Source organism: Pecten maximus, chromosome 13 (assembly GCF_902652985.1).
Source record: "Pecten maximus chromosome 13, xPecMax1.1, whole genome shotgun sequence".
Taxonomy (NCBI): domain Eukaryota; kingdom Metazoa; phylum Mollusca; class Bivalvia; order Pectinida; family Pectinidae; genus Pecten; species Pecten maximus.
Window position 1 is genome coordinate 10,470,182 of NC_047027.1, and position 21,851 is coordinate 10,492,032.

General features: G+C 37.3%; 1 protein-coding gene across 2 annotated transcripts; it reads left to right on the plus strand.

The window, feature by feature from the left end:
- Positions 1-1,522: 1,522 nt before the first annotated feature.
- Positions 1,523-20,776, plus strand: LOC117341190 (Friend leukemia integration 1 transcription factor-like). Of its 2 annotated transcripts, XM_033903046.1 has the most exons (3): positions 1,523-1,794; positions 9,047-9,112; positions 18,528-20,776. In XM_033903046.1, exons 1-3 carry the CDS (start codon positions 1,749-1,751, stop codon positions 19,220-19,222), a joined length of 807 nt encoding a protein of 268 aa, XP_033758937.1. In that variant the 5' UTR covers positions 1,523-1,748; the 3' UTR covers positions 19,223-20,776. The 2 variants fall into 2 exon arrangements, with proteins under 2 accessions (XP_033758937.1, XP_033758938.1); XM_033903047.1 differs by lacking the exon at positions 9,047-9,112.
- Positions 20,777-21,851: the final 1,075 nt, after the last annotated feature.

Genomic DNA, 21,851 nt, shown 5'->3' on the forward strand with positions numbered 1-21,851 from the left:
TTAACGTCCTATTAACAGCTAATGTCATTTAAGGACAGCCTCCCGTGCTTGCGACGTGTATGCGTGTGTTGAGTGCGTATGTGTGTTTTGGGAGGCTGCGGTATGTTCGTGTTAAGTCTCCTTGTGATAGGACGGAACATTTCCCGATTTATAGCGCTGCCTCACTGAAGCATACTGCCGAAGACACCCCGCAGGACACCCCACCCGGTCACATTATACTGACAACGGGCTAAGCAGTCGTCCCACTCCAAGTCGGCGTAAGAATTGTACCTGCTGCCCCCATTGCATGCATGGACAGAATCCGAAGCCTTCCTCACAGGGGCGAACGCTCAACCGAAGGCCAAAAGTGAGGCACTGCCAAGGGAGACATTAAGAAAAAGAAAGTTGTTCAGAAAGACGAGAAAAGATAAGATCCAAAATTTAGTCGCCTGTTACGATCATGTAATATGGGGGCAGCTAGAATTTTACGCCCTACCTACAGGGCAGTGTCACCTCATTGTCTCATGCCTTATAACACCAACAACATGAATTGACATACCCCTTACCATTTGGAGCAATTGTGCGGACAAAATATAATTCAGAATAATAATAGTAATCAACAGAACAGAAATAATAGGTTTTTCACCAGTTGGCGAAAAGCCCTAAATATTCACCTTGATGGCATGAAATTCTTTAATTTTAAGAACACGATAGAGTAGTATTCATTGCTTAAAATTACGATAATGAACAATTTTTTCGTCAGTTATAAGAACTTCGCATTGCAAATAAATCGTTAAGGTATTCTAAAACGCATTCTTATGTCAGGAAACTTCAATATCTTTAAATTGATGTTAAGTAGAATAAAAAAAATGGAGTTGAGTCACTTATCAAGGACATATCATCGAAAGAAATTCCGATGGTCATCCTGGTCTCGTGTGGTCTAGGTGGATTGACTACGTCAAGGATGCATATGTAATTAACAGTATCTCAGAACTAACCTAAAGCTGACAATTTGTTTTCAATTATACATAATTGGTATATATATATGTTTGGTTTGGTTTATTTTGTTTAACGTCCTATTAACAGCTACGGTCATTTAAGGACGGCCTCCCGTGCTTGCGACATGCATGCGTGTGTTGAGTGCGTATGTGTGTTTTGGAAGGCTGCGGTATGTTCGTGTTAAGTCTCCTTGTGATAGGCCGGAACTTTTCCCGATGTATAGTGCTGCCTCACTGAAGCATACTGCCGAAGACAGCCAGCAGGACACCCCACCCGGTCACATTATACTGACAACGGGCGAACCAGTTGTTCCACTCCTAATATGCTGAGCGCTAAGCAAGAGTAGCAACTACCATTTTTAAAGACTCTGGTATGTCCCGGCCAGGGGACAGAACCGAAAGCCTTCCTCACAGGGGCGAACGCTCAACTAAAGGCCAAAAGTGAGGCATTGTCAAGGGAGATATTAGGAAGAAGAAAGTTGTTCAGAAAGAGAAATTATAAGATCTCGAATTTAGTCGCCTCTAACGATCATGCAATGGGGGCAGCAGGTACAATTCTTACGCCCTACCTGCAGGGCAGTTATATACATGTCTAATCACTGCTGTCTATTCCGACCTTTGTATGTATACGCAAACTTTCAATTAACACGTTTACACATTCTCCTTTATAAGAGCACGGGCAAGCATATGTTTCTCAAAAAGGCCGTGGGAGACGTCAGTGCTACAATCAGCTCAACAGTATTTTCCTAAGGAAACGAACATTAATACTGGATGATGTCTTGGAGACTGATTCACCTCAATCCATATCAGAACCTAGGTAAGTTATACTATATCAGTTGGTCATTATTAATAATGTATGAATAAAATATAACGTCATTGAAGAAGATATGTTAATATTGTACTGTATACAATTTGATGGACCCGATATCAGCAGCAAATTCAGCATTATCATTTCATTAAAGACTCGGCTCTTTGCGTTTATTGTAATGGCAAAATGTTTCAACTAATGGGCAAACAATTGACGTTCTGCATGTGGATAAAGAAATTATGAAGTCCATGAATATCATGGTTTAATATTGAAAATCTAAAATTAATATAGTACATCGAAATAAGAAACATACGTAATTTGAACTACCACCTCTACGAACTAAATCTTACTTGACATGGAAAACATCTGTATTTAATGCCAATGGTGCAACTTTCAATGTTTAAGAAATACTCCTTAAGTATCTACACTGGTTCTGAATAGATTTCCAATGTTGATAAATTCGAGACACGGTGGTCTAGTGGTAGGACGCATGGCTAAGTGACCGAAGGGTCGCTAGATCGAGATTCTTGTACGGGCGTTTTGTTGTGTCCTTGAACAAGATACTTTACTCCGTTATGTTCCAGTCGACTCAGCTGTAAGCGAGTAGGTTGCATGGCAGTGTTGGAAATGTCGTGTATAAGCTGCTAGCGCCGAAATAGCAGTTCCTGCTCAATTCTCCCAAGGGAATGGAGAAAGACATTGACTGGTTGATAACGGTCCAATAATCTCGGAAAATAATTGATGAACCGCTTTGAGTTTGTTTGTTTGAGTTTTACGGCCCATCGACAACTAGGGTCATTTAGGGCCAAGCAATGATATCGTTTTAATTTTATATGTTAAAATCAGATAAAATTGGTCATTTCAAAAAGCATTTGTATTGTATATTTAGATCATTATGATAAAATTGATTATCGGTTAAAAATGAAAAATTTGTATATACGAATGGACCATGTAACTCTGTAACATATATTAAACGTCAAAGGGAGAAAGGTAAAAGACATTAACGTCTATAGAATAGATCGATTTCTTTCAAGTAGCTCAATAATGTTTTCGAATCCACGGAACTTAATAGAGTTTTCATATCCGACAATATTTATCACGAATATGTTTGAAATCGGAACATTCTATTAAACATGCTCCACTGTGAATTGAGCATCACATGCATGGCATATTGGTGGATCTTCTCGTTTTAAAAGGAACGAATGTGTTGGGTATGTCTGCTTCTCTAATATAGCGGTATATCAAACTCCGAATTATTATTATCATAACGTGATCGAAACAGTATTTCTAGAATACTTTGTGTCAAAATTTTCCACATGATCTCGTACAATATATATTTTATGTCCACGCTACTTTATCAAATTTAAAGTGTCGAAATTTTCCATGTTCATTTCATTTCAAAACATTTTATTGACACAAGGACATGCATGCGTGTGGTGATTGGGTATGTGTGTTTTGGGAGGCTGCGGTATGTTCGTGTTAAGTCTCCTTGTGATAGGCCGGAACTTTTGCCGATTTATAGTGCTACCTCACTGAAGCATACTGCCGAAGACACCCAGCAGCACACCCCACCCGGTCACATTATACTGACAACGGGCGAACCAGTCGTCCCACTGCTAATATGCTGAGCGCTAAGCAGGAGTAGAAACTATCATTTTTAAGGTCACAGGGGTCAAATAGGCTGTAATCTTCAAATAACTCTTTTCTCAATAACCAAGAGGCCCAGGTACTTGATATTGGGCATGTAGCATGCTGGATTGAAGGGCTACCAGGTTTGTTCAAATTAATTACCTTAACCTTCATTCAAGGTCACAGGGGTCAAATGGGCTATAATCTTCAAATAAACAAGAGGCCCAGGGACTTGATATTGGGCATGTAGCATGCTACTAAACAGTGCTAGGTTAGGACCCATTCGAATATGGGGGTTGCTTTCAAAAATTAATCATACCATCAATAAGACAAGCGACTCACTTGCAACCCACTTTCCTCTTTCATTCCATACTGTTCCCATTCTACTCAATTTGTCGTCCGCTGAAAGGCCGCAAGTTTGTAATATCGGACTTATAACACGTTAAATAGATCAATAAATACATTCTGAATAAACTTATTTTATATTTTAGGAACTGAACGAATATTGCGATACTTTTTTCAGGCTCAATTTTTTTTTCATTTTCAAAGAGATACAGATAGAAGAATGTTCTCATACATGAGGGCTAGCATTCGCCATACTTCTTTCTTCCTATTGCGATTAATTTATTCCTGTATGTTGTTTTTACACCGATGATAATAGGACGCTTAGGCCTTTGTTAAGTCTAATATTTTTGATTTTTTTCATCATGTTTCGTCCGTCGTGCGCCGTCCGCCGTGCGTAAACTTTTCACATTTCAAACTTCTTCTAAAGTTCCAACAGTGGGATTGAGTTGAAACTTGCCTGAACTTATGCTGGGATGGTCCTGACCAAGTGTTGTTATTTTTCGGGTCAGTCTGAAATCAAAGATGGCCGCCACAGCCGCCATTTTGAAAACATTTGAAACTTCTTCTCCAGTTCCACTCTTGCCATCAAGCTGGAAATTGGTGAGAATGTTAAGGAAGGAGAGCCAACAAAATGTTATTTTTCGGCTTCGTAAAAACTTTGACATGGCAGCCACGGTTGCCATTTTGTAACATGATTGCGCAATCATGGTTCTTCTGAACAACACCTATTTCAAACTTCTTCTCAAATTCCACCAGTGGGATTCAACTTTAACTTACCAGAAATGATCCTGAGATGGTCCTGACCAAGTGTTGTTATTATTCGGGTCAGTCAGAAAACCAAGATGGCCGCCATGGATGGCAGCCATCTTGAAAAACACATTTTAAACAACTTCTTCAGTTCCACCGATGCCATTGAGCTGAAAATTGGTGAGAATGTGAAGGAAGGAGAGCCAAGAAAGTGTTGTTATTTCTCGGCCTCGTAAAAACTTTGACATGGCAGCCACGGCGGCGATTTTGTAACATGATTGCGCAATCATGGTTTTCCTTAACAACACCTATTCAAAACTTCTTTTTTTTAAACTCAAATTCCACCTGTGGGAATCAGCTCTTACTTACCTGAAATGATCCCGAGATAGTCTTGATCAAGTGTTGTTATTTTTCGGGTTGATCCAAGATTGCCATCATGGCCAATAGCGCCACTATACCTGCTACAGAGAATGCATACTACAATAGTATAAGGGTCTTTAATTTAGAGTTAGATGACCGTTAAGGCCCTTGGGCCACTTGTTTTTTTCAATGTTTTCATTTTTGGTTTCGTTTGATTTCGTTTCGTTTTGCTTTCGTTTCGCGCTTTATAGGTACCATGCCAGAAAACCCTTCCCTTTGCGTCCCTTACGCGAGAGATGCATGTGTAGCGAGCGTGTTTGGAGTTTACAGTATGTTTGTGTTCGTCTCCTTGTGATATTGACAATCTGATGTAGATTTTCTGGTGCTACCTCACTACACTGCCGTACGCCTTAATCAAACACACCAAGTCGCAGTTCACTGATAACGGTCAAACCAGTTTAGCTCTTTAGAATATGAGGGTGTTATGCAGGACTTTAGTAGGTCGTTGTCAACAAAGGGATCCGAAATCCTTTGCAAGGGCGAACGCTCAATTAAAGGGCAAAATTGAGGCAGTTTCAAGGTTTGGTTTTATTGCTTTAACTTCCTTGCAGAACCCAGGGTCATATGAGGACGGTAGTGATGGAGACACCTATCGCAGATTTCAGATCCTAAGTGTTGAAATGAGGGCAAAGATCCCATTTGTCTCTTCAATGTCCCATCAATAGAAGACAGAAGATAAATGCCCTATTTTTCAGGGGACCACTTTTATTCGCCTTTTACGATAAGCATGAAGTCGGATACCGCGGGCCCGATTCTAGGATAATGTCAATTGGGCACAAGGCAGAAAGATGAAAATTATTTAGAAAGGATAAGAACCCCAATATATTCATCTCCTAACTAAGATTCCGTCAAAACAAAGGGTATTGGAGGCGCGTTTAGTAAAACCATATTAAAGTCGTTGTCCGTCTCCATAAATCAATTTATTAAAAGTTCTTAATATTTTCATGTATTCTACACTATTTTATATTGATGAAAATTATATTGACAACAAATTCATATTACAGCTAAAGTGCTTAACAAAATTTATTACTAGTGAATTTTATTTTGTTTGAGAAAAGTTCTCGCCAATCTTCAGACGCCGCTTAAATGTCCACAATTCTCAAACAATAACAATTTGCTAATGGTACAAGTTAATGGTACCACTGGTACCCTTCATTTGCAGTAGCAAGTTCAGATGCAGATAGCCGTTATATATCTATCATGTCATATTAGTGTATAGATCAAGATATTGCAGGCTCAATGGATCAATCAAATGACATAATTTGCCCTTTTGAAATCAGATACTAGTAAATGTTCATAAACTTAAAGGGGAAATTCAAAAATGAATTTAATTATAATACTGCACTAATTTGCAATGAGTCTAATATTCTTGGTCGTTTAATTAAATGTTAATTATAAATATTCCCGATTTTATATTTCATTATAGGGAATAGGATGTTTATTTCTTTAATAATCTCAGTAGTACAGCAGCCTCCATAAACACGAAAGCATTCACTACACATATCACACGAATGGGAGGTCGTCCATGAATAGCCTAAGCTATTCATCAGACGTGGAACAAATAAAACCAAACAAAACAGCATCTGCTTCAATTGAGAAAGGATGTGACTTAGCTTTTCACACATTTTTCAGCTGACAGGTAACGTTTCCATGGCAATATATTGTCGTCATTTAAGTTATAAACACCAGTGAATTTACATTCCCAGCAGTGCAACATCTGCTTCATTAGCGAAAGGATGTGACTTAGCTGTTCACACTTTTCACCTGACATGCCGTCCTTAAATGACTTTAGATGTTAATAGGACGTTAAACAAAATAAACCAAACCAAACCAAATCACCTGACATGACAGGTAACATTTCCATGGCAATATATTGTCATTTAAATAAAATACAAGTTATTAATAAAGTTATATTGTCTATCACTTTATGAAAACAAGAGGCCCAGAGGGCCTGTATCGCTCAACTTCATATTTCACCAAATATGACAAAAACTGCTATATAATAACCATTTTTCCGGTTAAGGATCTGAAATTCATAATAGGCTGCAGTATGTTTGTGTGAAGTATCCTAGTAATAGTCCGGCACATTTCTCACTGAAGCATACTGCCGAAGACACCAAGCAGGACACCCAATCCGGTCACATTATACTGACAACGGGCGAACCAGTCGTCCCACTCCTAATATGCTGAGCACTTACCAGGAGTAGAAACGTCCATTTTAGGGACTCTGGTATGTCTCTGCCACTGGCCTGCAAATAGGGCGTAAGAATTGTACCTGCTGCCCCAAATGCATGATCGTAAGAGGTGACTAAATCTGGGATCTTATCTTTTCTCTTCTTTCTTACCAACTTTCTTCTTCTTAGTATTTCCCTTGACAATACCCCACTTTTGGCCTTTTTAAGCGTTCGCCCCTGTGAAGAAGGCTTAAGGGTCTGTCCCCTAGCCGAGACATACCAGAGTTTTTAAAAATGGTAGTTGCTATTTGGGCGCACGTTGTCAGTATGATGTGACCGGGTGGGGCATGCTGCTGGGTGTCTTCGGCAGTATGCTTCAGTGAGGTAGCACTATAAATCGGCAAAAGTTCCGGCCTATCACAAGGAGACTTAACACGAACATACCGCAGCCTCCCAAAACACACATACGCACTCATCTCACGTATGCATGTCGCACGTACGGGAGGCCGTCCTTAAATAAGCTGTTAATAGGATGTTAAACTAAATAAACCAAACCAAACCAAACCAACTCATCCTAGCGAACTAGAAATCATCCATAATCTCTGCAATCTAATTAAAATTGAGATGGTTACATGAACATCTAACAACATCCCATCAGGGGTCACGTCAGGGTGACCTTTTGTATTAGCCAATCAAATGACTTCTTCCAGGATCTTGAAACTCCGACTTTGCATGACTAGAGTGCATAGCTTGTATAATCTGTCAATTTGTTTAAGTCATTTCGTCCCATAAAGCATATAGCTATATACTGTGCCGAAATGGTTGGCTTCCGATGCCTGCTGTGACGAAATGTTTTGCTTCGATGACGTCGACAAAATGCCAATTCGCCCTGAAAGTGAAATGCACACATCTCGGAGGTCATCAGAACGTGACCCCTTATGGGATGTTGTTATAAGTTCATGTAACGTAGTGATAATGACCATCTAGATTTTAATTAGATTGTAATCTCTGAGGATTAAATGACGCATGTTCAGACATAAGATATATTGCAAAAACATATTCTTATGGGGCGCCGTTTTACTATTTATTCCCATTTGGTGATATCACCTATTCAAATGAGTGATATCACCTATTCGAATAGGTGATATCACTTAAGAACTTTTTAAAGTGATATCACCTATTCGAATGAGTGATATCACCTATTCGTTTCATTAAGTGATATCACCCATTTGAATAGGTGATATCACTCATTCGAATAGGTGATATCACTTATTGAAACGAATAGGTGATATCACCAATTCGAATAGGTGATATCACTTAATGAAACGAATAGGTGATATCACCAATTCGAATAGGTGATATCACTTATTTGAAAAATGAATGAGTGATATCACCTATTCGAATAGGTGATATCACTGATTGAATAGGTGATATCACCTATTCGAATGGGTGATATCACCAAATGGGAATAAATAGTAAAACGGCGCCCCATAGTGATATCACTCATTCGAATAAGTGATATCACTTATAAAATTTCATAAGTGATATCACCTATTCGTATAGGTGATATCACTAATTCGAATAGGTGATATCACTTAAGAATTTTATAAGTGATATCACCTATTCGAATGGGTGATATCACCTATTCGAATAGGTGATATCACTTTAGAATATTTTTAAGTGATATCACCTATTCGAATGAGTGATATCACCTATTCGTTTCATTAAGTGATATCACCTATTCGAATTGGTGATATCACCTATTCGAATAGGTGATATCACTTATTTGAAAAATGAATTTGTGATATCACCTATTCGAATAGGTGATATCACCAAATGGGAATAAATAGTAAAACGGCGCCCCATATATTCTACCCTGTCTATTCTACAGTTTACATAAGGAATCAACGCCTATACGTCATTTCATGTTTTGCTTTATTTTACAGTTCCGCTCATGAATGTTACAAGTTACGGCGATTCTAACCTGCGGCAGCGAGCATCACTTCTGACAGGTACGCTGCCACAGATATAAAGAGGGTGAAATTTCTGTCACTGTTTGGTTTGAAATGTCTGTTTCCTCTTGGTAAAAATTCTCGACAAGAATTGGTTTTGGGATACATTTTCCTATTTTTTAACGTGTATTTTATGCATCCGTCCATCCGTTTTTTGCGAAATAGACAGCTAAGAAAGATAAGGTCATTTAAGGTCGGTCTCCCGTTTGTGCGATAGGCATGCGTGTGGTGGTTGCGTACGTGTTCTGGGAGGCTGCGGTACGTGTAAGTCTCCTTGTGATAATCCGAAACTTTGGCCAATGTATAGTGCTACCTCACTTGAGGCATACTGCTCCCTCACAGGGGCGAAAGCTTAACTCAAGGCTATAAGTGAGGCATTGTCAATAACCCTTTTCACGATAACTGCGGTCCTGTTTTTCGCGCATGCGTGCAAACGCTTCCGGACGGCAACCACTTTGTTTACGTTTTACAAAGATGGTGATCCAATGTGTAGCATACCGGTGTACCAACCGACAGGGGAAGAATGCTAAAGAGCGAGGCGTTAGTTTTTTTCGATTCCCCAAGAACAAGAGGAAAAGAAAGGCATGGGAAAAAGCTGTCAACAGGGCAGGTTGGGTACCAAATGAGTACAGCAGAATATGTTCTGAACACTTTGTAGGCTACTGATAAATTACTGTTCAATTGAATATTGGTACATTTAAAGCAAATGTTTCATGTTTTGTAATTTGGATAGGCAGCAACAAATGTAGTAATGACAAATATATAACTGAACACAACCTCTCATGGGGAAGCACACAATTTAATCTTTTAGGCATAAAATATGATGTTGACTTGAGTAAAGTAGTAAAATTAAACTTTGATAAAAAAAACTGGCTAAACTGAAATCTCTCATATGCTATGGTACAACCATAATGTCAAAATAAACAAACCTGTTTTGGTTCAAGAAAGGAGTACTGTTCATCTATGATGTTATCAAGGAAGATGGTATATTTTATAATTTCAAAGAATTTCAACAAAGATATGCTATTAGATCCAATTTTTTGACATTCCATAGTATAATTAGGGCAGATAAACATTTCATAAGTAGTAAACAAGAAATCATTTCTCTGGAAAAGCTTATCATTTTACCTAATATATCTTTAAATTCTTAACACTATGTTGGAAAGGAAAAAAGTCTGATATGATATATATAATCTGATGTGATAATGAAATTAAACCTTCCTCACAAATGAAATGGTCTTTGGTTTTTAGTTTTACCATCCAGGAAAAACAATGAAAATAAATTGATTCATCTGCTTTCAGAACCTCACTCAGTATTAATTCAGATGGTTACAATATAGAATACACTTTTATCTACATAAAATAGGCATACCAGGTAGTATTAATATGAGTTTGATTTCCAATTTCAGTTTCCTTCAACCAAAAGCACAGAGGATGAAGTACTGGATTGGGTCTAACACTGCTCAGGCTTCAGACAGATGCAGATCTTCAACTGGATCTTTACAGATCATTGATCAACTTTTTGCTGTGTTGATGAGATTGAGGCTTGGATTGTTTACCGCTGACATTGCTGAAATATTTCACATCTCTGAAGGAACATTTTCAAAATATTTCTCTACATGGATATCTTTATTGTTTCAGGAACTAAAGCTACTTAATCCCTTTCCTTCTCGAGATATTGTTAACAGAACTATGCCATCATCTTTTAAATCAAAGTATCCTTCTGTTAGGGTTATACTCGATTGTACAGAAATTTTTATTCAGCGATCTTCCAGTCTCCTTAATCAGTGTATGACATTTTCTAGTTATAAACACCACACAACTGTGAAGTTTCTTGTTGGTATTACACCATCAGGTGTTATTTCCTTTGTATCAGAAGGATGGCCAGGCAAAACGTCTGATAGATTATTGACTATTGAGTCAGGTATTTTAGATCTTTTAGACGAAAATGACAGTGTAATGGCTGATAAAGGGTTTACAATCAGAGATGTTTTAGAAGAAAAAAAATGTAAACTGAATATTCCTCCATTTAGAGGTAATAGTCCACAGTTTACTACTGAACAGATTTTTGAAACACAGGAAGTTGCATCTTTGAGAATACATGTTGAGAGAAGTATAGGTAGAGTGAAGAACTTTCATATTCTCGATGGTGTTTTTCCTTTGACCCTGTCGCCACTAGTATCAAAAATTTTCAAAGTTGCATGTTGGCTCACAAATCTAGATGTCCCACTAGTCACCAACTAAACATTTATCACTGTAAGAGCTTATTCAGAACTATTTGGACTGGTTTCATGGAGAGAACATGTATAATTTTGTTTGCAGAATTAAGCTGTATTCAAATTACTTATACATGTATGTCTTCTTTTCCTTTTATCACAAAGCAACAGTATTTTATGTAAATCATGTTGAAAACACATAGATTTAAGATTATGACTACTGATTATTACATAACTAACTCATCATCAGTGTCACCACATTCACTTAATATGCTTAAGTGAACTGTGAACACACGTTACAATCCTGTCACATCTGCCTGGTTATTGGTTTCTATTGTACCAGTTATAGTGTTTTGCCATCTTGACATCAAATGTTTTCTGACATCATCAAAGAAAGATGTATTAAGTGAAGATCACCATTTCAGATTTTATTTTGGTCTGATAAAATACCTGGTTATGTGAAAACCTGAATTTTACATTCATGTCCATATTAAAATTACAGATACCATCATTACATTACAGGTATAAAAAAAAACAGGAGTTCGCACAAAGACAATACCACATTGTGCAACAGGCAGTCATAGTCATACACAACCTCTACACCCTATATACAGGCCACACACTCCTTAGACTTAACACCTGAAGTTACTATTAGTCTATTATTATAGTGGACATGTAGAAACACAGCAGTGTCTTTTTCCCAGTCATTTTGTATAAAACATTTTGACCTCCTTACTGGTTTACATGTATTCTTGGACACTTCTACATGAATTACATTACACGTTGATGTAAAACTTTGGTGCAACATGGTTAACATAAAATGCGATAAGTTTTGGCATCATACTGCTAACAAATTCTGCATCAAAGTACACTCTGTCAACACAAATGTTATTTTTAGGAGCATTTGTCCAAACTACAAAGTCACACCATGGCAAACCCATTATTGCCAGTTTACCCTGTACCTGAGCGTAGTATTTGTGGCTTCTTTTCAGTCGTGGTCCCTCTGAACTTGCCTCCAAACAGAAATTTGGATGTCCCATGGCAACAATTTCACAGACCTCCAATGATGTGACTGTGGCTCCTTGGATTGAATAGGGACACTTTATCTCTAGTATACCCATATTGTCACCATCAACAACCCTCCCATCACTAGAGGCACCCAGGTAGGCATGAGTAGCACACAGAGTAAGGCCTGTATCCTCAACTCCTATCTGACTGCTGAGAGACGACTGTAGGTCTATATAGTCTTTTCTTGCCTGTGGCTCCTTTTCTATTCCCCACTGAACAGCTGGAGGTAGAACGGTGTACCTAAAATTCAAGAGCATCATGTTAAATATGGAAACATTTAAATAAATATTATTCCAGATCATTTAAAATAGTACAGTTTTTCAGTTATACCATGACAACACCTAGCTAATGGATGTTACAGTGAATGATTCTTCAATGTGGCAAACCAATGATTGAAACTAAAAGTTGGATAAGTAATCTCATTTGGAAGATTTGAAACTATAGCTGTGTCACAGGCAGTCCATGAAGCTTAATACTGGATACCACTCAACTGAATTGAGATCACATGCTGCAAGCCATGTCAGGGCTGGTTACAGAAACTTTGGGAGTCATTTTGGTTAAGTGTTATCTGTATATTTATAGTGTCTGAACAAACAACAACTTACCTATTAAGATTTGACCCTTCTACAATTTGTTTAACAAGAGAGTTTGGTTGGGGCCCAGCATGTAGAACGTCTCCAAAGATAGAGCTAGTCAGCCGCCCAATATGGAGCTTCTGCCACATGTCTGAAGATCTCTGACTACGTCTATTAATTTCAATATACTCTACCAGGTCCTGGTCAATTGAAAGTTGGGGTACTACAAGAAATATAAGTAAACTGTTTTAAACAAGTAGGATCACTGCTCCATTTTTTTGTACATCTGCATCTGTGTTGAGACCATTCCATACATTTCATATCAAAAATTGGATTTCAAAACATTGGAAGTAAAATTCTCTTAGTTTGTTTGCTGTCTATTGTATGCATGTAGGCTTTGTAATTTACTGACTTCTTTTAAGAAAAATTCACATTAAATTTCAATACAAAAAGCTAATTACAATCCTTTTATCAATAAATAACATTTGGCTTTTAAAGAAATCTTACAGTTGCTGTTAGAGTAGATCATGTTTTTCATCTTTATAAACATTGGATTTTCCACAGCCTCTATCTCCTCTTCCTGAATGGCCTCTGGAACATGGTCACCAATATTCCACAAATGGGACATTCCTGAAAAGGACCATTCAGTGTTATTTATGTAAAGAATACATACATGTTGATAGATGATATGATTGCCTTGACTATTATATTCAAATTTGCATTTTTAGAAATTGTCAACATTGCTTATATAACTTGTAAACTGTCATTATGATCTATAATCACAAGAAGTGTTTATTCGTGTATCTTTACACATGTTCTAAGTTAATAATTGAAAGTTAAAGGTATTAATGTATCGAAATGCAAAATTTGCAACATTTTTTAATCGTCTTGTAAGCATAAATTTTTCAGTGGTTTCTGTAAACAGTGCATGTACACATATATAAGCATATTGGTAAGGATTTTAAAAAAAAATGAGGTATATGAGTCAATTTAACTCAGGTTCAAAGAAACGATGTCATTGCCTAGCTATTAGTATACATACTACATGTAACTGGTTGCAAAATATTAATTTGTATTTCTCTGTTTTTCTGTTGAATTTTGTTTGACATGTTATTGTTATTAAAGTTTCCAATTAGGCCTACATAAAATGTGAAAATGAAACTTTTGTTGCATTTTTTTTAACTTACCTGTATTGGGAAAAACATCCTTCAGATTTCTTAGATGATGAAGAGATTCTTGAGTATTAAAAACTTTATCACAAGTGCGACGAGGATCATATGTGTCCGGATGTGATGTGGCTACCTGCTTTGTTGCTGTAACAGGTAGTTTTGGTTTCCTTTGTGGCAAGGAACTCATCGGTCCTATGGGCTTAAATGCACGACCAGGAACATTCCATGTGCAGGGTATTGATGTGCAGCTCTTCTCCAGTGGTTTTGTATAGGTCAATGCAAAAAGTACACTACCTATATGACTGCAAGTCTGGGCTAACCTATTAAACAAATTAAGATAAGATTAAGAATTTAAAGTAATATTATCTTCAAGATTTTATTATCTTGGTCACATGTTTATGATACATACAATGGAATACATTTACAAATTATGCAATATGATCTGGCTCTTTCATTTAATTATTAACAATTCTTACCCCTCAAAACAAAACGTTGAGAGTAAAAGATAACCCAGCTTACCCTATAGGACACTGACAATACCCATGTTGTATGGTGGAAGAATCTGTGGCAGACACGCATACAAACACTTGATACTGCTGTTTCTTCATTGATGCATGACAGTTTGCTCTGACATAAAATGTGTCTGCATTAATCTACAAGGAATGAGAAAGCATTCATTATGAGTGGCAGTTTTACTTTTTATTTAACATATATTTTTATATGAAAATATTTTTTTGATATCCAAAATACATAGATAGTCTATATTGAGAGAAATATGGGAGATATTTGAATTTTTAAAGTAAATAATCCATGTTTGAGCTTGATTTGATTTTTTTTAATTATTTTTCTTGAAAATTTCATATCAAGTTTTCAAATTCATAGCAATTTCTATTTAAAAAAATCTAGATCTACATATCAAAAAAAGCATTAGTATTACATGAAAATAAAAATCTTTGTCAAAACACATCTTTGGAGATTATATCTAGATTATTTTTTTTTCTATTTTTTTTGTTATCAAAAAAGCAAATTTTTTTTATATGAAAATGTTAAATATTTATAAATGCATGTATCAAATTAAACAAAAGCAAGATATTATTTTAGTTTAATTGACAAGTGATATTTGGAATTCAGCACATGAAAGGAAAAAAATATGGTTCAATTACAAAAAAAAAAAAAGATTCATCCTTAAAACTTTACCACACTTAACTCATACTAGACACTCATTTACAACACTAATTACCTGTGATACTCCTATATCCTGGACGTCTCCTGCGTCAAAATGCTTTACTGCACGGTCTAAACCTTTGAAGTTTTGTACTGTTCTCCCAGATGAAGTTGGTCTCGCAATCAAGAAGTCATAGATTTGTTTAAAACTTATCTTTGGCAGTACGATGCCATCTGGATTGGTATACCGCACCTTGTTATACGGGGGTAAGTTGAATCTCGGTGTTGCACCATCCGTGGGTAGGGATTGGTGTACAATTGGAGTTAGAACAGATGTTTCAACTTGAGATGTAATGATTTCATTGATAATATCAGCTTTTTTCTTTTTGGAAAAATCTATACCGTGATTTTTAGCTAGAGTTCTCAGCGAATTGATTTTAAGCTTGTTTAAACTCTCCCGCTTCGACATAGTGTTTTGTGGTAACTAATGTAAACAGTGGTTGCCGTCCGGAAGTGTTTATGCGCATGCCCGAGAATTACCGTGAAAAGGCTTATGGAGACGTAGGAAGATGACAGTTGTTCAAAAAGCGGGGAAGATAAGACCCAAATAATCGCCTCTTACGATCATGCAATGGGGACAGCAGGCACTTTTGCCCTACCTACCAGTCGTCCCGTTGTCAGTATAATGTGACCGGGTGGGATGTCCTGCTAGGCGTCTTCGACGGTATGACTCAATCAGGTAGCACTATAAGTTCCGGCTTATTACAAGGAGACTTAACACAAACATACCGCAGTTCCAAAAACACACCGCAGTTCCAAAAACACATACCCAACCACCACACCCATGCATATTGCACGCACGGTAAACGTGCCTTAAACGGAAGATAGGTTATTTGTAGTCCGGTGCATTCGATCCAGGGTTTTGATTGGATGTGTACATATAATTGTACGTGTGGAGTATAAAACACCATATTTGCAAGTAAGTTCGCCGCTATTACGATCGAATTCATGAGTCGACAGTCACATATCTTCGTCTCCTTTAGATGGGATGGGTTCTGTATTCTAATCAACTTTATAGGGTATTACTCAGTTAACCTATTGTGATCGCCTTTTGTCCGGCTTCGTCCATCGTGCGTCGTAAACAAATAACCAATCTAATTAAAATCTAGACGGTCAATTATCACTACGTTACATGTTCATGTAACGTAGTGAGAATGACCATCTAGATTTTAATTAGATTGCAAAATAATATTTTCAACTTCACAATTACCAACAGGCCCAGAGACCAAAAATATGGGGGGGGGGGGGGGGGGGGGGGGGGGGGTGGTCGTCTCGAAAGTGGCTTGTTATGTATCGAGTGTAATGTTCAGAGTTTGTCGTGTACCGCTGCATAAGGTGTCCCGTCTTAATGTTCCTGTCACTGTCCTTTCTTGTCACTGTATTAATTTGTCAACTGTTTATTTGTCTTCGCCCCTGTGAGGAAGGCTTTGGGTTCTGTTCCCTGACCGATTTGGTTTGGTTTATTTTATTTTGTTTAAAGTCCTATTAACAGGAAAGGTCATTTAAGGACGGCCTCCCGAGACATACCAGAGTCTTGACAAATGGTAGTTGCTACTCCTGCTTAGCTCCTGGTTCGCCCATTGTCAGTATGTGACCAGGTTGGGTGTCCTGCTGGGTGTCTTCAGCAGTATGCTTCAGTGAGGTAGCACTATAAATCGCCAAAAGTTCCGGCCTATCACAAGGAGACATAACACAAACATACCACAGCCTCCCAAAACACACATATGCCCTCACCACACGCATGCATATCGCACGCACGTTAAACAAATAAAACCAAACCAAAACTTATACTAGACATTACATTACATTTGGCTAAGCTCATGACCTAGGTAATTCAGGATAATAAACTGTTTTTAAGATCACGGGGAGCAACATTGAGCGTAACATTTGGGAATCCACCTTTAACAAACAGAGATGTCATTGCAACTATAGTGTATCATTTGACTTTTATCTGTGGCCACACTGCAGTTATAACACATTCAGCTGGGGGGTGGTCGTCTCGAAAGTGGCTTGTTATGTATCGAGTGTAATGTTCAGAGTTTGTCGTGTACCGCTGCATAAGGTGTCCCGTCTTAATGTTCCTGTCACTGTCCTTTCTTGTCACTGTATTAATTTGTCAACTGTTTATTTGTCTTCGCCCCTGTGAGGAAGGCTTTGGGTTCTGTTCCCTGACCGATTTGGTTTGGTTTATTTTATTTTGTTTAAAGTCCTATTAACAGGAAAGGTCATTTAAGGACGGCCTCCTGAGACATACCAGAGTCTTGACAAATGGTAGTTGCTACTCCTGCTTAGCTCCTGGTTCGCCCATTGTCAGTATGTGACCAGGTTGGGTGTCCTGCTGGGTGTCTTCAGCAGTATGCTTCAGTGAGGTAGCACTATAAATCGCCAAAAGTTCCGGCCTATCACAAGGAGACATAACACAAACATACCACAGCCTCCCAAAACACACATATGCCCTCACCACACGCATGCATATCGCACGCACGTTAAACAAATAAAACCAAACCAAACCAAAACTTATACTAGACATTACATTACATTTGGCTAAGCTCATGACCTAGCTAATTCAGGATAATAAACTGTTTTTAAGATCACGGGGAGCAACATTGAGCGTAACATTTGGGAATCCACCTTTAACAAACAGAGATGGCATTGCAACTATAGTGTATCATTTGACTTTTATCTGTGGCCACACTGCAGTTATAACACATTCAGCTGAAAAGAAATCAAAATACGTTTTGGTTGATTTTAGAAGTTAGCTGTTAATAGGACGTTAAATAAAATAAACCAAACCGCTTTAAATACGCATCTTTCCACTCAGTTACGCACATCTTTATTTAAAATTACCTTCGACTAGACAATTTTTATGGTGGTTGGTTTTGCTTATCTATGGATGTTTACATGTGCGCTACTCTTCAACTTGAAAGTTTATAGCAAAATATTACATGAAGCATGGTTCCAATATGTATCAAGTACAACAAAGCTGGATAATAAGCGTAATGGGTTTCCACTTACTCATATACTACGCAAATATACGTTGTTAGATTTTACATTAAAGTTGATTCAACATTCAAATGCACAATTTATTTTGGAAAAATATCGACTGCTGTATTTCCCAGTATCTGATTTAGATCTAATAGGTTGTTATATTATTCTGTTTTAGGTAGGGGACATGTGCAGTTGTGGCAATTCCTCCTGGAACTTTTATCAGACGAAGCAAACGACTGTTGCATAAGGTGGGAGGGACCTAACGGCGAGTTCCGAATGACTAATCCAGAGGAAGTTGCCAAGCGGTGGGGGAGTCATAAAAACAAGCCTTCCATGAATTACGACAAATTGAGCAGAGCTTTAAGATACTACTACGACAAAATGATACTTACAAAGGTCCAAGGGAAAAGATATACTTATAAGTTCAACTTCAGAAAGATTATGGAATCGAACAAGGCATCTGAATCAGTTTCTACATCCGTTGATTGGACCTCCAATATTGGAATGGGAAGTCGATTCCTACATCACATGCAGTTCCTGGATTCGGTCTCATCCTTCATGCCAATTGAGCGGTACGTACAATTTTCATCTCGGTTTGATCGCGGCTCGCCGTATCCGGTTACAGGATTCATACCAGGATATCCACAGATGGTAAAATTGGAAGAATATAGCCTACCGCCGTCAGAATACTCTGAGTACTCATCTTCCGATTGGCAGACATCTCCCACTTCTTCAGTTTCCTCGCGCTCTCCGCTCCAAGAACCCCCGGCGTACGTCACATTTCAGTCTCGGAATGAGTATCGGCCATCATGCGATTGCTACCCAGCCTGTCTTTCCAGACGAAACACGATGCCTTCCGGTAACTATTAGCGAATTATGATGGCAACATTTTCGAAACATAAAATGGTTAATACATTTGATGAATTTCGAATGGCATGAATACGGATTTTAACATTTGATATCAAAGCATGTTTTACATAAAAGTTAAAGATGTCGTTATAATGAGAATAATCACCTTGATGATAAAATTTCCCATCAATTCCATACAAGAGGCCCATTGGCCTGAACAGTCAACTGCGTTTTGAAGTATTTAAGTTTATTTAATTTACCCTTTTTGGCCCCTCCCATCAGCCAAGGGAGTCAGTCATGGCCAACATGTGCATACCATCAAACTGCCATCTTAAGCTGATAATGTTAACCAAATAAGAATTCATTCCAATACAAATCCAACACATAATGGTCAAATATGTGATTTCCCTATATCAACTATTGTAAAGTTTACCCCTTCCCCAGGGGCAAACATCCGACCCCAGTCATGAAATTTACGATTTCGGTTAAGCACCCTATAACCCTTCTGTCTATGGCAAGTATTTGATTCTACCTTATTTGTGTCTTGAGAAGATCATTTTTAAAATTTCAGTCAATTAAACCCTTTTTAACCCCGCCCGTCGATGCGTACCGATAACTTTTTTCTCATTCCTCCTATTTTCTACTCTCATCCGAAGTCATACATTGCTAAAAACATTAAAAAATTACTCGTTAGACGGCATAACGCTGTGTCACGATAATGCATAAAATGCCAGGTGTTGTATAGAAAATTAGCTCATCAACGAGGAAGTCAATAATGTAAGGCCAAAAGATAAAAGCCTATTGGTGTAGGAATTTTAAAAATGTGTTTTCTGGAACATTGGACGACAGCGAGACATTTTAAGGAAATATATTCGTTCGTGCCCTCAATCAGCTCCCAACAATTCTTGCTATTTCCGTTAATAGGAATATGATTAAAGACAGTCAAGAAGGTTGTTTTTTTTTTGTATTTCTGATGGTTTATACAGATGTTGATGACACATATTTGTATAGTTATATCACCGTGTACTTAAGACAAACTTAACACACATGATGTACATGTGTCTATGTCTTATACGTCACTACAGAGGACAAGGGTATAATTTTCCGAAGTTTTGTTTTACAATATTTTTTTATTTTCCGAATTTGACTGTAGATGCTTGCATTACGCGTGATGAGTGGTATAATATAATAATAAGAATGTAGTATATTCAATTTTGTAACATTTACATTTAGCTGATCAGTTCAGATCTTGTTTTTACACATTTGTCGTGTCTTATCTACATATTTTTTTTTGTATATTTATGTGATACGATGTATCATGAGTTATTCTTAAGGTGCATTTCCTTGTATCTTATATAAGGTATTTACAGTCGAACCTGTCTATAAAGGACACCTAAGGGACAAGGCAAAAGTGTCCTTTATAGAGAGGTGTCCTTTATATAGAGGTTCAACGAGTTATGTCCCTTATAAAGGAAGAATCAAACCAAAGTCTGTTCATAGTACACTATATGTCTCCTGATTTATTATATTTAAACACTTAAACAAATGAATAAAAGACAAATAATTAAAGATAAATGCTTAATTAATTAATTTTCAATCATCCATCTGACACAAAAATTAGAGCTGATATTTTTAATAATTTATATTAAGCCTATAGTTTCTAAAAAAATCTTCCCAATATCATACTATACTGAATATCTATTCAGACAAATACTCAACATTGTAAAAAAAGTAAAGATAATTCTTATCATAGTAAAACAATTTTCATTAATCCTCAATATTTTGGAAAATAAATATGCTTGAAATATCTTTTCTATTACAAAATTAACTCTTTATAAATGAAAGTGCATTTTCCTCTGATAATTATTTTCTGAAATCCATGTAGGGATTTAATTTAATAAATACCGTTTTCTGGTTCAGTCAATTAGTATAGTGTATACAAAGACACTCGGAACTCTTCAGCTGTTCTTAATATGTTACGTAGTCATATTCCGAGTGTGAGAAAATGGCGGCTGACAACCATGTGCTGTCAGATTTGCGTACGGTTGATTTTGTAAGTAAAACAATTATGACAAACATAACTATTGCTTTGTCCCTCTTTTGTTGGTCTTGATAATGATTTAATTACCACCTGACCATTCTTGTTGTCTAGGCTATGGTTGAATGGCTAAACTTAGCTGTCACCGGTGAGGTTGAGTAAACAAACACCTCTGCCGATGGCGATCAGTCACTCTCTTGTAATTACTGCCCATTGTTACAGCAACTTACAGGTAACAGGACAATTAGTGACTGATGAAGTGGCTTCCTAAGTTAGCATTGCTGCCAGGGAAATTGAGTAATTAAGGCTCTGCTTGTTATTTAGAAACGTTTTACACACAAATATCAACACAGCTATGGTTTCACGTGTCCGTTATACGGAATTTTAAACAAATTTACGGACAAAAATAAGTGTCCGCTGTCCGCATTAGGAAGGTGTCCGCTATATACATGATATTTATATAGTGATTTTCATTGGGGATTCCTGGAAGTGTCCATTATGGACAGGTGTCCGCTATATAAGGGTGTCCGCTATTACAAGTTTGACTGTATGTATATTTAAAGCTCCTAATGTTTTTAATCATAAGTATGATGAAAGAAATAATCAAACATG